This window comes from Calypte anna, chromosome 4B, assembly GCF_003957555.1.
Source record: "Calypte anna isolate BGI_N300 chromosome 4B, bCalAnn1_v1.p, whole genome shotgun sequence".
Classification (NCBI taxonomy): domain Eukaryota; kingdom Metazoa; phylum Chordata; class Aves; order Apodiformes; family Trochilidae; genus Calypte; species Calypte anna.
Genome location: NC_044249.1, coordinates 17,536,857 through 17,553,004, shown reverse-complemented (window position 1 = coordinate 17,553,004; position 16,148 = coordinate 17,536,857). Strand labels below are relative to the sequence as shown.

General features: G+C 37.1%; 1 protein-coding gene across 5 annotated transcripts in view; it reads right to left on the bottom strand.

Moving 5' to 3' along the window:
• The window catches only part of CTBP1 (C-terminal binding protein 1), a 61,271-nt gene that overhangs the window by 29,248 nt on the left and 15,875 nt on the right, over positions 1–16,148 (bottom strand). For 2 of the 5 annotated variants that reach the window (XM_030450364.1, XM_030450362.1), the window contains exons 2-3: positions 8,604–8,820; positions 5,189–5,343 (exon numbers count right to left, since the gene is read on the bottom strand). In XM_030450364.1, the coding sequence (XP_030306224.1) occupies positions 5,189–5,343; positions 8,604–8,610 (162 nt within the window). In that variant the 5' untranslated portion in view covers positions 8,611–8,820. Of the gene's footprint in view, positions 1–5,188; positions 5,344–8,603; positions 8,821–10,319; positions 10,409–16,148 lie in introns of all 5 variants that reach the window. The other 3 variants (XM_030450361.1, XM_030450360.1, XM_030450363.1) reach the window with 2 other exon arrangements.

Genomic DNA, 16,148 nt, shown 5'->3' with positions numbered 1-16,148 from the left:
ATTAAAAGAACTAATAGTGAAAGTTTCTGTATATGAGGAATTATTTGTATAAATTACATTCTCAGTCATTACATTCACTAAGTGCACACAAGGAAGTCTGACAAGCTTGTCAATGAGTAAAATCAAAACTTGAACTAAATCCGAGTACAACACATGAAACTGAAATGTAAACAGTTCTGGGAGATGAAATAATCTTTATAAAAAATAACTGCATAGGAGTAATTTACTGCTCACTTACAGAAGCACACCCAGTGGTGGATGCATGAGAGAAACAGGGAGTACACGTGGTTCTTTTTGTCACTTTCAGTAATGAAATTTATACATCATTCACCAAAATCAGTACAATTTTTTACAAAGATATAAACTCGTGTCAGCTTCAGGGAGATAACATTTAACATGCAAGCCAGAGATTTCAGATCAGCACAAGCATGTGGCAGTGTGACAATACCCTTTCACAATCTTCCCTGTGGAAAGAAGAATAAAATTTGATAAAGCACAAGCAGAGGTGGCCACGTACCTTCTACAGCCACTCCTCTCTTCCTTCTTTTTCAGGAAGAAGGCATATTAGATGGAAACACAGGAAACAAGCTGCCTTCCTTCTGTTACCAAATGATTATATACTCCATCTGCATAATTTCCATGCCTTCAGACTTACTTCCAGGTGAAGCTACTGCCTTTTCCATGCCCTCTTCAATGAGATGGCATCCTTTCCAATCACAGCTGCCTGGACAGCTCTGTCTGTTGCTCATTAGCCTCAAAACAACTGCTCTGCTTCCTCAACATGCCAGGTCCCCAAGGCTCTTAGAGAACACATGACACTGAAGTAGGAGACATTTCTGTTCTGAAGAAGTTAACAAATCTCCAGCACTGGAAGTTGAAAGCCTTTACAAACACTTTCTGATCTATTATTTTCATCCTATCTCAGCACAAGGCTACTCTAGCCATCATGCCAAAATGCTGCAATACATACAACTCAGATTATTCGGTGAAGAACTCTTCAACCTCTTGTTTATTTTGACAGAAAAAGCATAAATGTACCATAATATGCAAAGAACAGAACAGCAAGGCCTCCTATTCTATGGTCACCTGAAGGTATATTGCTAGACTTTTTTATGAGAGCCGAGATATTTTGCACATTTGGGCAGAAAAAAAAAATTCCCTAAACTAAGCAGGACTTCCAAGAAACAGCTGCACACCAAATTTGTAATCAATGATCTGCCATACAAGGGGAGGCTGCAGCAGACCTGGAGCTGCTCTCAAAGCCTCACTACATTACAAAAGGTCCATGTGAAACCACTGACATTAAAACCAAAAAGAAAAGGCAGCTTGCTCAAATGGTATTTAGTATGTCTCCAAAAATCTGCTGCTCTTTACAAGTTCCTGTTTCTTTTTATGAGATTATCAGCTCTATGTTAGGTTCCTGTGATCCATGGTGCTGTCAGTTAACCTACCCATTTCATGATACACACTTTAGTCAGCCAGGATAGAGTCTAGTGTAGATCCTAAATGTTAATATTTAAGTTTATACTGTACATAAACACAAACACATATAAAGTTTTTAAACAAGCATAAACAAAACTTATTTGCAAGCTTCTGAAAACTCTCTTTAAAATCTACTTATCTGCACACTGTATACAATACATTTATATACATGACATATGACAATGCATTTCTAGTCTTTCAAAAGTAGATTTATGAAAAATATATGCACATACATACAAATACATACACAACTAAACAAACAACCTGCATAGCCTATAGGAAACTTCCTTTTAAAATTATACTTACTGACAACTCTAAGCAGTTAAAGGGACAGAAGTGAATTTGAGACTACAGACTCTGAAGACACTTCTACTAAAGAAAAGATTTTAATAAAAAATCTTTAACAGGAATTCACTGTGTTAACTGCTATGCTCTATTAATAAGACTGATTGTGTTTCATTTCCATTCACATTTATCAGATGCTATGATGGACTGAACATCTATACCAAGGGATCATTACATCATGAAAAGTCACTGATGACAACATATCAACCCACAAAACTCTGCCTTTAAAATCCTCTTAATAATCACCAGCAATTTTCAAGGCCCAATGATTCACACTAAAACCTGGTATTGGGAAGTGAAAGACAAAGCTATTAGATAACCAGCAACACTTGGCTCTAATCTGTCTGTAAGGTTGATACATGCTGCTTGCTGGGTACAGCAGCACTTCCATTCTGCTTTTTTAAAGGGTATTAGCTCAGAGCAGACATTGGCACCTTGCCCCTTCTTGTAAGGCTGCACTTAACCTGAAACATTGCCACTGGCAAATCCAACTTCCAGTCTCAAGATCTGAAAAGTTCATTTACTACACACCAGTGATAACAGAACATTCTCAGTGTTTCTAAGGCAAGGTATTCAGTCACAGAGGAATTCTTTGGATGCCTCAGAACTAAATGGTGCTGATGTCAGTAAGCAAAGCATAAAAAATATACACGTGGTGCAGCTGGCAGTGTTATGGTGTTCACTTCAACATGAGGCTGCTATTAACTACAAAAAAAATTGGAACAGCATTTATATTATTTGTTGTCCACATATTATTTTGTCCTTGTAAATAGAATCCATCTGTTTCAAACTTTTGACACTGCTGTGAGATGGGAAAACAGCAAGAATAAAGCAACTTTGTATTTATTTTTATAATGTTGGAAGGAGGTAAGACATCACATTTTATTTCTCAATATATAAAAAAAGGGAATCAAGCAAAAAAAGCTTGGGTTGAATATTCATCAAAATTGAAATAAATAATTATCATTATCATCTTCAATCTTTACAAGATAACCTTGTTAATTAAAAAATAAAGCCAAAACCCCCAACATTATCCATTTGTATGAATCTCCAATTATGAATGAAAACAGAAAAGCTTTCACTTCTTTCATTTTTTCTCAGGTAAGTTATTTTTAAGATTCTCATTCATTATCAAAATATTGAATTCAGTTGTATGCACAGCAAAAACACTGGTCTTTTTTATCAGATGTTAAAGAGAAGGTTGAAATTAACATTAGGTTTTGATAAAACCTTACTGTTCCAAATTAAGACTGTCACAACAAAATAGCTTAGGTTCTGAGTTTATGCACTGTAAAGATGGTCTTCCATATGACAGTACAAGCACATTAAAAAGAGATACAAGATCAGAACTATAATATTGCCAACTCCACATCTATCTTATAATTCAAAAATCATCCAAAAAGAAGATTTTAACTATACTATGAGAAACAACTAATGAACTGGAAAAAAAAGATGTTTGTAATGCAGATCATATCCTAGTAGGCACAATTTTAATTTTTTCTGTTTTCCTACTTGCATCAGAATTTTACTGTGTCTAAAACACATGTGAAGAAAACAAGGTAGTGGTGCTAGGCAAGTACTGATGCAGCAGAAAATAACCTAAGAACTCATTATTGACTACAGTTCTGACAACAGCCTGATCTTGTGTGGGAAGGAGGGCAGAAGGGCAAAAAGAAATCTGAAAATTTGTAGTTTTCCACCAAGAAACTACATTCAGGACTTCAGGTGAGGGAAGCCATCTCTTGTGTTTGCCTGAATGATGAGAATCTGCAGTTCTTGTTTGCTGTGCTGATACAGCATAGAGCTCTTTAGTCTTCTCTGTTGTTTATAAAAGAAAGAAAACAACATATTATCACTTAAAGATTTTAAAAGTTTTAACAATTAAAATGTAATAAAGATGGTTTGTTAGGAAATAACAAGCTGAACAGTTGGTTGATTGGTTCTCACCAGAAAGATGCTGACATAAAGTGGACTATAGAAAATAAGCTTTATTCAGCTGATAACAAGTTCCTGTTATTTTCAAATTGCTGTCTTCTTAAGAAAGTCAAAGATATTAAATCTTTCACCCTATACACTTTAAAATGTTTAACAATGCTATGTATTTCAAGAACATGAGAAGCAAACGAACCATCGTAATAGTGATGAACTCAAAACAGTGAAAAGCTTCTGAAAATCTGTCACAAACCCAAAGGCTGCTTATAATTACTGTAAGTCAAGCCTAATGAGGTATCTGTAGAGAAATAGGAAGACTGAGGCAATTTGGGTCAGTTGACACAACTCCTTCACACCTGAATCAGGCTCAGCAGCACATGAGACAGGACAAACACCTATTGAGCCTTTAAGTCAATACTTGGATGTGCTTTTGTCTGCTGTGAATCTTTGCTGGAAACAAAGAAAATGTGTTCCCAAAGAAGGCCCTCTGAATGCCCTTCACTGCACTTGACCACTCCTCTGCTGCCATTTATTACATTTTTCACCTTCACAGAAGCTGTAAGGCCTGGTTTCATCCTTTATCAGCTGAAGGAATATTTGGCCTTTGAGGCCAGTGACTTCAGCAAAATTAATTCTACCTCAGCAGAAATATGGATGTGGAAATGTTCTAGCATTGGGCAGCAAGGATTCAGGGTTGACATGAGGCTCGCATGCTGAAAGAAGTCTCTGAAGAGAAAATGTAGATGTATTGGCCAGCTGACTCCCTTGGCTATTGTGATAAAAAAATGAGTATCCCTCTAAGAAAACGAGATAACCTCTGGCAACATTAAGAATCACAAGTTGCTTTACAGCTGCTAAAGCACCAGGAAGGGTGTTAGATACAGTCAGAACGGATTTTAAAATTACTTTCTTTTCTAACTACATTTTGGGCTAGCATTTGTTTTGAAACTCTTTGAGCAGTGTCAGTTCTCAATGCACAAGGCCTCCCAACCAGATCTGCACAACTCCTTGGCTGAAGAGAGATGTTTGCAAGTTCCTCATACAGACAATCCAATACTAAGATTCAACTTTTCAGCTGCAAATTAAGCAACAATGTTTCCAGGAAGAATTTCAAAACACCATGTAAAAATAAAATTTTCCCAGAGGTATCTCTCCATGATTCTCATCAACTCTAATTCAATAGGCAAGCATATGAACAACATCCAGTCAAAGATACACCACACAAAAGCAAACACAGATATTTTCATCTTTGTTTCATCATCATATTTCATCACTTACTGGCACTGACCAGACACTCACTAAATCAACCATTAACTAAAATGCAATAACTCAACATATTTTCATAGCTGACACAACACTGTATCTGCTCATCTTCCTTAAAATATTTCTGGTTTTTTTGAAACCTCTTAGTTGTATCTCTAAACATTACCTTTTCATGAATTTCTTGTGTAGACTGAGCATCACAAAATGCCACTGTGGCTACATCCTTCAGAATAGGCATTTCTACTGTACAATCCCTGCCATCCAGCAACGCTACCAAAGGGCGCGGGTGCATGGGCCCATTCATGATCGGAGGTCGAATGCCTATGAAGAAAGAGAGAAGATTTGTTACTCAGGCCATGAAAATGGAATAAAACCCCTAGGTTAGAGCTAGTCTACTTATTCTGATGGCAGAAAAAGATTTCAAAGACTGAAGCTAGTAAAACAAACAAGTTTACAGTCAGCAATCAACCAAACCCTGAAGACCTCAGAAAAACGTGTCATGGTGGTTCACGAAGATGAAACAATGAAGACTGATAAATCCACTAAGGGAATAGTACAGTTGTTTTACATCCTTACTATTAAGAAGTGTCAGTGCAAGCTTACTCAAGGTTTATGCTTTGATTGGATTCCACACCTTTGTGAGCTCTAGACAGAGTGAGAAATTCCCTGTCCAGACTTGTAGGAGTATAGCTTATGGAGTACCATAAGCAACTCAGCTGAGGATTTGAGTATTCAATTTACATACATGATTATGATCTGCTAAAATTTAACTGAAAATGCAGCCTGCAAGAACAAAACTTTGAGTTTATTGAAGATATACTGTGCAAGTGTGCAAGCTGATTGCTGATCTACTTAGGTCTGCTTAGACTTAAAAGTTTTACAAAACAATTCTGTAGAGCTTAGTCAAACACACACATCATAATCCACCACTGAAAGCTCTTCCAAAATATGAATAAAATGTCCCTCCCTGAATCAACATCATGCCTGGAACATCATGGAGCGACAAAGAAAAACACAGTAAATATCTGGGGCAAGAAAAATCAGTTGAAAGTGCAGACTTCATTTATATCCTCTTTATGGAGTCTTAAAATGTAAAGTAATCCTTGTAACGAGACACTTAGAGAGCATCTTTTTAACAGTATAGATGCTATAAATATACAAAAGTACTCAAGGGAATAATATTAAACCATTACATTTACACAAAAGTAGCTAAGCGCGGGTGGAAAAAAAGGGACTTCCTGAGGAGATAAGGAAAAAGAAAAACAAGAATAAAGTACATGATATTTTTTCCCTTCTTTAAAACAAGTACTTTTAAACACTGCAAAGTGAAGCAGGCTAGATTTCTTGTATGTAAATTTCCATACAGATTTTTTTGCAATGTGAACTTAAAAACATTGCTTTTTGCTTGACAATACAAGTTAATCCAATACTAACACAATAGACAAAGGTTCTCCAGCTACCTTCTACAAGCAATCCCTGCATCTAAAGTCCCAGCCTGTGTCAAAAAGCAAGCCCCAAAAGACTCATTTGCATTTTGGTGCATAGAAAATTAGTAGAATCCCATCTGTACAAAATACCTGGTGAAGAAAAACAACTGCTGGGGAAAAAAAAGGTTTTCAGAAGTCAATAGAAGCAGCATGCTCAGGGACCAAGCTCAGGTTTGGGGCTGAAGGAGACACTCTCAGAGTCTCAACTGTTCACACCCTGCACCCATAAATTCTACATCTGCCCTTGATTAAGTCAGGATGACAGGCCAGTCCTTCAACATTCTGGCATTCAAGTTCTTTAACTACTGAAACAGTTTTTATCCCTCAAGAAGACAGAGCAAGGGCCACTACACTGGGTTCTTTTCTGTTCTCCCACTGTCTGCCAACAACTCATGATCCAATGGGCTGACTCTGAGGTGCTCCCCACAGCAGACAGGCAGTCAGATGTGAAAACCATACACTGCTTTTCCATGGGTACAACAGCCATAAAACCAGCAATTCCTTAACCTCTACTGCAACTGACATGCATAGAAATATTTCTGGTACACAGATTCTTGCAATAATATCCAGCAATCACAACTAATTGGAAGCCTTAATACAATTTTTAAAAATCTTGCATCTTGGTAAGTTACCATTGCTACCAGAAATGGCCATAAAACCTTCACACAGTCATTTTTAGAAAATAAATCCCAAACTAATAGTGTGGTAAAGAATACAATACACAGTGTAAAGCTACATATTTATCCAGAGAATAATTACTATCATTGAATGGAAATTCATTATAAAACCCCACATGAAATTTACTTAGAAACACCCTAAAAATAAAGCATGTTCATGTTTCTTTCAAACTAGTCTATATCATGGCATTAATAAAACATAACTGCCTTGAAACAAGTCTAGAAATGACATGGCAAGTTTCATTCATATTGCATAGAATAACTGTGCTCATTTTAAAACTGAAATGTTATGGTCATCCTCTTAATTGTCAGTCCAGCAAAACCAGGATTTGACACCAAGTCTGAATGCTAGCAAAAAGGAAATTAAAAAAGGAAACAGAACTATATAAGTTGTTGAAGGTGAACGGGGAAAAATATGGCACGATTCCCTTAGAGCTACAACTGAAGCACCTCTGGATTATATTTGCTTTTCTGTTGACAAACAGGTAACAGAATATGACATTATAAACTCTTACTTTCAAGTCACTTTTCTGACAAGAGCTATCTCAGAAAATCGTTACATATAATACCATGAAACTCAAACCTTAAAAATAATGGTTTATCTAAAATACATAGAGGTGTGGTCTGATTTCTCCCTCACACCACAATATCTATTGATTTCAACCAAGTTATTTCTGTCTAATGTTGGTGCTAAGTGGCATGCTAGAGCCCCCAAAGCATAGAAACAAAATTCAGAAAAATAGTTAGGATAAAGCCTCTTCAAGAGAATCTCAGACTTTGTTAAGAGTCCCCAGAGCTAAAATACATGCACTGACCTTGACCACAAAAACAAAAATCCTTTCTGAACTTCAGCATAGACTTCCTGTTGCACAATCTTTCTGCCTAAATACCATAGCACAATCACAGACAATAACTCAACACTTAAGTAAACTTACAGTAACCTAATCACAGAGGCAGTCACTATTTAAAGTTTGCATTTGGAAAGACACAGTTTCACTATGAATCAGAATCCTTTGAACAAAAAACTTACTTCTTCCACCATTTAGATATGTTCTGCCTGTTTATCTAGAAATGTCATACTGCAACGTGTGTTTGGCTTTGTAGCAGACCCTTGGAGTGGCAGGATATAGCAATGTGTATTTAAGAGCAGTGTTTTCCACTTATTTAACAGTAAATCAAGCAACTTGGTGCCAGAGAGGAATAGCTTAAACTGGTAAAAAGTGATATTCAAGTCCACAAATGTAAAACTAATTAAAAAAAAAAATCACTTAGATGGCTTATTTAAGTATATGGTATTGCATTTCACATAACACAGATAAAGCAAATTATACCATCCACCCCCACATCCTAGAACTTTTATTACGGGAAAACAATCTCAGTTTATCCTAACTTGAGGTGTTCAGGAACCCCTACCAACCTGACATTTCTTAATCTGAGCTTGATTTCCAGGGTCATGAATTCGATTTCTCAATGCTTTACAATCTTCAGTATTCTGAGGCAAAATAGCAGCCTGTCATTCCATCCTCATTTCCATGTCTTTAATTTTTCTTGCAGCCTCCTGTAATCTTGAACCAAAGCTTTTAAACTTCTTATCCACTGCAACCTCTGTAGCCTGGATGGCGTTCAAATTTTTACTAAAAATTAAACACAAAAAATACATTAAAACAACATTAAGGGTCTGACTCATGCTCACAGAAGCCAGGAAATTCAAAGTTAAAGCTTCTCACTGCATCTGTACCCTTCCCCCTTTCCCTGCTGGCTTCCCACCACTCCTGCTGTGCTGCCACCAGCCATTAACACATCAGGGGAACCAGGGGACTGTTCAGACAGACACACAGCACCTTGCACAGGACAGCAGGTGTACTGTAAGCAGACATCTCTGAACAGTCAGCACCACTCATGCAATAAATATTTTGCCTAAGTAAGCAGGAATCTGAGGAGTGTGTGTGACCCCAAATAGGACCCATCCTGGAGAGCCAAGCACTCCAGTGAGCACTGAAGACAGTGTGAGAAGCCTTAACTCTGACCTTCCTGGTTATGCTGGGTAAAAGTCAGGCCCTTAAGGTTATCTAAATGTATTTAAGAAAAAAAACAAAACTCCCCTGAAAGCTCTAATCCAGCTACTGGTTTGGGATTTTTTGCTCCCCCACTGTCCATCCATTGTGTCCATCCCCCCTATATGGTGGTGAACCTCCTGCCCCAGTAACAGCTACAGAGCCAGGGACTGATGGAATTTTTTTAAAAGAATACCAGGTCTAAATGTGCAAGAACAGACAGGGCAGTCGCCTGTATACAGCAGCTATTCACCACACACCTATCAGAGGAGTGCCTTTTCACAGCTGCCATCTGGACTACCTGCTCTTAGAAAACAATTCAGAAAACCATATTCTGGTTCAGCTTTTAGGCAAGAAAAAAAAAAAATCTTAGAAACTTAAAGAGCAGCTTTCAGCTGCAGAACCCAACAGGAGGCCAGCCCCATGCACAGGCATTTCAAGTGATTGTGACACTCTCAAACCAGAGGATTAATGAATTTATCATTCTGCTTCATAACCAAAACTTGAGGACAACTCATGAATTATTACCTCCACATCTCTGGCAGCATGGGGACTTACAGATTACCAGACTGACCTTAGCATGAGGTGTACTTTTTTGAGCTTGAAAGAAAAAAAAGATCTACCTAGTTTCCTCCCTGCACCCCACTACCTGCACCTCCTGTCACTCCTGAAACAAAGGTGCACCACTGGGTATCTCAGTCAAGGGGAGAGGGGAAAAATTGAAGCCAATACTATTCTACATACTCAAAACTGGAGGATAAGAAAGCTCTCCCTAACACACTTTAGGCTGTTATAATTTAAGCTTTCATAGAACAAGCTTTTATGTTACAAACTGACAGTAACTTAAGGTGATCACACTGCACAGAGAACTCAAAGCAGGCTGTCACCATTTGCTGGCATCAGGAAACATACCAAAATACAACCAGGTAAAGCTATTAATGATGATAAAAAATTAAATTGGTATATTTTTCCTGCTACTGATGAGTATAACATCATTCAGATCAGGAGTCTTTCAAGTAAGGCATACATGTTAAAAGTAAAGGACATTGTCAGGTTTGTAGGCCCAAAATTTGACCTACCTTTCATTTTCTTAAATCTGTTTGCAAACTCCATGTAACTCTTTAAATGTGTTTTTCTTTTTTCAAAACAAATGCTTCAATTCTTTTTTCTGAAAAACACATCAATGCCAGAAAGCACAACACTTATCAGTAACCCTATAAGGAGCAAACCAAGCACGCACATGAAATGGAGCAGGGCAGCACTGCAAAGGAGTTTTCATTTTCACATTTCCAGGGATTCTTACAGGTGTAAAGATTAAATAAGTAACAAAACTCCCTTGACAATGTCCTTTTAAGAGTATTTGTCCTGCAAAACTCCTTTGTAATCAAAGGGATTTAAGTTTTTAACTAAATGTGAACTACTGAAAAATCAATATTTACCAAGATCCAACAATTGCAGGTTGACCATTCAGCTCATTTACAATCAAGAAATGTAATATGAGAGCAGTCCCCTGTGGCATTTACCATTCATTTATGTTCTTACCTAGGCTGTAGATTTGGTCAGAGCTGTCAATTATTTACCACATGCTCTCAAAAAAAAATTTGCTTTTCTTAAAAGTAAATGCTAATAATAATTCAAGTAAAGAATGTGTTGTCAAAACACACAAAAACCATCCCGCTCCAAACATGAACACAGAAGCTGTTATCAATCAGATTTGCCAAAATGCACTACTAAAATTCCTAGAAATGCCTTGCTTGAAGAACATATTTTAAGGTTCCCAACACATCATACATTTTTAAATTTTGGATTTGTTTTGCTAGTCTCATAGGTTTGGGCACCACGACCTCAAGTGACATTTAGACTCAAGGCAGAGCAAAACTCTAAAAGCAATCAAGTAGAAATAAACTTCAAAGTACAATGCAGGCACACAGATCAGTAAAAAAGATGCAAGGAAAAAACAAAGCTTACCAACATTCAGCATTTTGATATTCAGCATATTTAGATGCTGAATATGCAACACAAAAATCTCCTGATTCCACCAGAATCAGAGCCAACCCCTTTTGTCACCACTTTTGGTATGACCAGGATGCAAATCTCCCATGATTTGGGATGTGGGATTGGGAGGGGCAGAGAGGAGAACATTTTTAAATAAACATCAACAAGGGCCATATAAAAAAAGTTGACAGCTGCACTCAGAAGCCTGATTTACTTAACAGATTAAATTTCATTTTTTTCTCACTCAATGTTTTTAACTACATTCCATGAGATTTTAGTAACATGCTACAAATCATATTGAAATTAGTAGGACCAATCCCAAATTCACTTGCTAAGGAATCAGATCTGGACTTCATGATATTAATGCAAGAGAAAACTAAGCATAGCTTCCTTTAAAGTGTACGTGCATTATCTATTGAAGTCCATAGGGCTCAGAGGTTAAAGCTGAACTTTACTGGAAGAGCACAGCTGATGAATACTATGGCACTCTATGCTTTTTATTTACCCGGACTTAGTGAAAACAAGTCATGTTCCTTCTTTTCTTTTTCATTTGCAAGAGACCAAGAAAAATAAAAGTAGTTTCCGGCACTGTGTTGACCCAATGATGTGCAAAGCAGTCACACCCACTTATATCCTCTTGCAAAGACTGAAATACACCCAGCCACTCTCCAGGATATTCACAGCTCATTCCCATACACAAAGTCTATAACCACAACCACAAATACATCATCTATCCAATTCCATGGCACTTAGATTTAGGTATACATTACATCCTTAATTTACCACCTGTGAGAATGGGAGTGGGCATCCAAGAATTGCTACAACACACAATACCAAGGCCTGAACATGGATTATTTCGAGGCAACCATCTTACTTAATTTTTCCTTTCAGTGCAATTGAAACAAAATAAGCCAATGGTTTCTATTTGGAAAAATCACACATTTTCTTGCCACCACTGGAATCTGAGACTCACAATTCCTCATTATTTCTCCATGTTCACATAGCAAGTAAACAGATTCCCAGATACCGGTCTGATGACTGTGACAATCTGGGTTTCTGTTCTGTTTTCAACTAGTGATCCCTAACCAGTCTTTTTTAAACATCTCATAATTTTGCTGTTATTTGTCTAACATCTGTCAGTATGCACACAAAACCCTAAATGCTTGTCTTGGTACAAAAAACAAAGGTCCCATGAGGGACATATGGGAAGCGGATGATCAGAAGGAAAGTTCTGCTAAGGGGAAACAAAATCATCTGGCAACATTTTCTATTGCTACAAATGTACTTCAAACACAAACATGAAAACTGCAACTATTGCACATCTGTCAAAAAATTACTCAAATTACAAATTTGGAGCATGCTATACAGATATGTCTGCTATTCACTAATACATTTCAAAATAAGACTGGAGACAATATGAATCACACCTATTTAATGTCAAATGAACAAGCAATAATAGTGTAATGTATTTCTGTAAAATGTTTTTTCCATCATCCTTTGAAAAGTAAACCAAATTATAATATTCAATAACAATTATATCAAGTAATAAAATAAGTATCAGCAATAAAAATACACAACCCCCCCCTCACAAACACTGCTTTCAAGTAACAGATACATGAAAGCTAACTCCCAAGAAAGCCAAAACATTTTAAAGGACTGATCTTTCTCTGCATACACAGCTTTTCAGGGCCTGTCCACAGTAAAAAGTTCAGCGTTTCAAGTATTTTAAGCTTTATTAAGTAATAAGCACAGGAAAGGGAGGGAGAAATAAATAAATCAGCAATGGTGGTGCTGCCCTAGCTGAGCACATTCCCATTAATCCCAACTTCAGAGAAATTCTAACTATGCCCGCCAACTTTTGTTACTTATCCCACAAGTTTTATGGGGCCTGATAACCAACAGGAACCACTGCAGTGAAGCTCAGGACAGTACCTACAAATTAAGAATCACAGAACTTGGGAATTAGGACACTCCAGCAGCCCTGTTTGCCCATAACTACCTATGGACATGGATTTTCCAGTTATTGATGAAGCAGTGGCTCTAACATACAAGAATTTAGTGCAGAAATCCAGCTAACATCAGAGGCATTCCCACAGCACCCCGTGTGCTGGGGATACATTAGGATAAACATCCACTGCTTCTTCCCCCAGGACAGCGACCATGGAGTAGGCTGCTAATGGCAACCAGGGTGGAACCCACCTTAACACACACCCAAACTCTTTTTTAAAATACAGCAGCTTGTATTTCAGCCCTTAAACTTTATAGGCTGGTGGGTGTGACTTTAAGAAAGGAGAGGGAAAAAAAAAAAAAAGAAGCAGAAAAGCCCTGCTGACAGGAACTGGAAAAACAATCTGCTTTAACATTGTAATAGGAGCAGAATGATTAACTCCCTGAGCCATTCCAGTAACAATATAGATCATGCCAAGACTTACTAAAACACTTTCCACGGAAGAAGCAGTCCTGAAGATTTTGAGGACAATATTTAGAATACAGAACACAAGTCTAGGACAGGCTGGTGAAACAGGGCCACAATGCCATTTGAAGTGAAATACATCAGTGGCTCCTTTACCCAAGTATTCAATATAAAGAAACACACAAGCATTACTTTTTCTTTTTAAAATCGTATTATTGGAACTGGCACCATGGCTATGATATCGATAAAAGCTGGGCAGCCACAGACAAGGAATGACACTTGGTGTCCTGTAAAATACTATATTTGAACAAGGAAAAAAAAAAAAGTATTTTTCTCTCCTCTAATAATGTTTCTTATCTAGCAAGTTATTTTATTTCAGAAGGTTTGGAGGTATTTTGGCAGGTTTTTTACCTTGTTTTAAGCCCTTGCCTGAGTGGTTAGAATGCTTTGAGAAAAAAAATACGACTTTTGAGCATTGTCAATACAAACACTTTGCAGTATAAATTTCATATTATGTTTTAAAGACACTGCCAAGGATTTATTCCAGAACATAATTTCTGAATGCAGCTGGTACTAATGGTTACTCTCTGTGGTTCTATTCTCCTATTTTTAGATGTTGTACAGGATGCTTTTCAGAGAAAGAAACCCAATAACACGAGCCAACAACAAAGGCCTCCTTTATTCTGATCCCAAACATTAAAAGCAATTTCTCTCCCAGTACACCTGTACTTTGACCAAGAACGTTAAACTGCTACCTGAGGCACTCTTTATTTTTGTTATCAAAAACTCTGAGGATAAATAAGTGTGGGGCCTCGGATAACAAATCAGTTTCACCACCTTGATTTTTTTTTGAGGTCAGCACAACACACTGGAGTGACACTAAAAATAACAGCATGGAAGTGTTTTACATATTGAACACTGACCTCTCCATTTTCTTTGTAAAGAAAATGTAAAAGAAATTTCTTTGTAAAAGAAATTTTCTTTTGTGTAAATTATTTTTTATTAAATTATTTTGGAAAAGTATCTATTGTGATTCACCATTCTCTCAGCTGAATTATCACAGTGCTGTATGTGTCAGCAACACTTAGAGTGGAAAAAAAAGACTACTATAACTCCCTCATTTAGGGATGGGAAGGAGGGAGAAGAAAGTTCCTCTGAGATACATAGCTAAAACACTTTTTAAAACCACACACACACACACATATATATATGTGTCCCAGACTTTTACAACTAGTGTTTTAAAAGAGCCAGTCCAACACAGAATTAAGACTTCTGGTAAATGAGGATAATAAACTCCCTCTTAAGTTACACTCCACTATGTTCTTCCAAAAATCAAAGCAACTCTGACCAACGCTTATCCAGTGCAAAGGGCTCCTTGAAGTTCTTTTTCTTCTCTCCCTTTTCAGTTCCTCCCACAGCACAACCTCTGCTGTTCTCTGTCAATACTAAGAAAACAGTTGATAATTACAAGCTAGAAAAGAGTTTTGTTGTAAAAAAATGAGAAAATCAAACTCAGTCCTGCATCTCCCATCCAGGGCCCTCTGCAAGCAAACCAAGCTTAAATAAACAGCTTTTTCTGTAAAGATGTTCATTTTCAAGGTAACCAAACAGGATGTACAAAAAAATGACAAGCTCACTGAGAATGGGCCAATAAAAACAGACAATGTGCCAAATAAAACAGGCAGTTTAAGGCAAAAGCTAGGTTTATATTATTATTATGTTACATTTAATCATAATGTAATAAAACTATGATGTTAGAGAGCTGTTCTACTGAGCTTTTCTTCAAGGAGAGTTTTGAGCTTCAATTACAAAGGCCGTGGTCCCAGTATCACAGCTAAAGCTCTACTGAAAAACAGTTATAATCAGGAGTTATTCCCATGACTTGAGTGAAGCAAAATACCTCTTCCTACATATAGCACGTACTAAAGGGGTTTAGAGCAGGCTTTTGAACACTAAGTTGTTTCCACTGAAATGGTGAAAAGTCAGAAGTGTTTTAAAATGACCGATATTTGCATTTTTCACTATGATTTACAATGTTTCTTTTAGCTCTGGAGTTTAACAATCTTTAACTTGTAAAAGGTCTATTCACATCCATTAAAATGCTTTGTCCTTAGGAAGTCTACACCACCACAATGTATTATGAAACAATTCTTAATACACGTTAATACTACTGATTCCAGGCTTCCCACCTGTATTTTAATCAGAAATGTTTTCTGAGTTTTGTATGCTAGTGAATACGACTACCTTGCAGCAAGTTGAAACATATATATTTCTTAACAAAATACCATTAAGTCACTTTCTACTACATTACCTCGCAGACAACTGATTTTATTGTTTTCTGACTTCATACAATGCCTACAACAATCTCACAGAGGGCAAGTGGCTTGCAAAATGAATGGAGTTACTGAAAACTGCATAAATGGCTGCATCAGAACTAACAAGTTGTCAGTGCTTGAGGACATGAATCATGACAACAATCACAGAACAGTTTGGGTTGGAA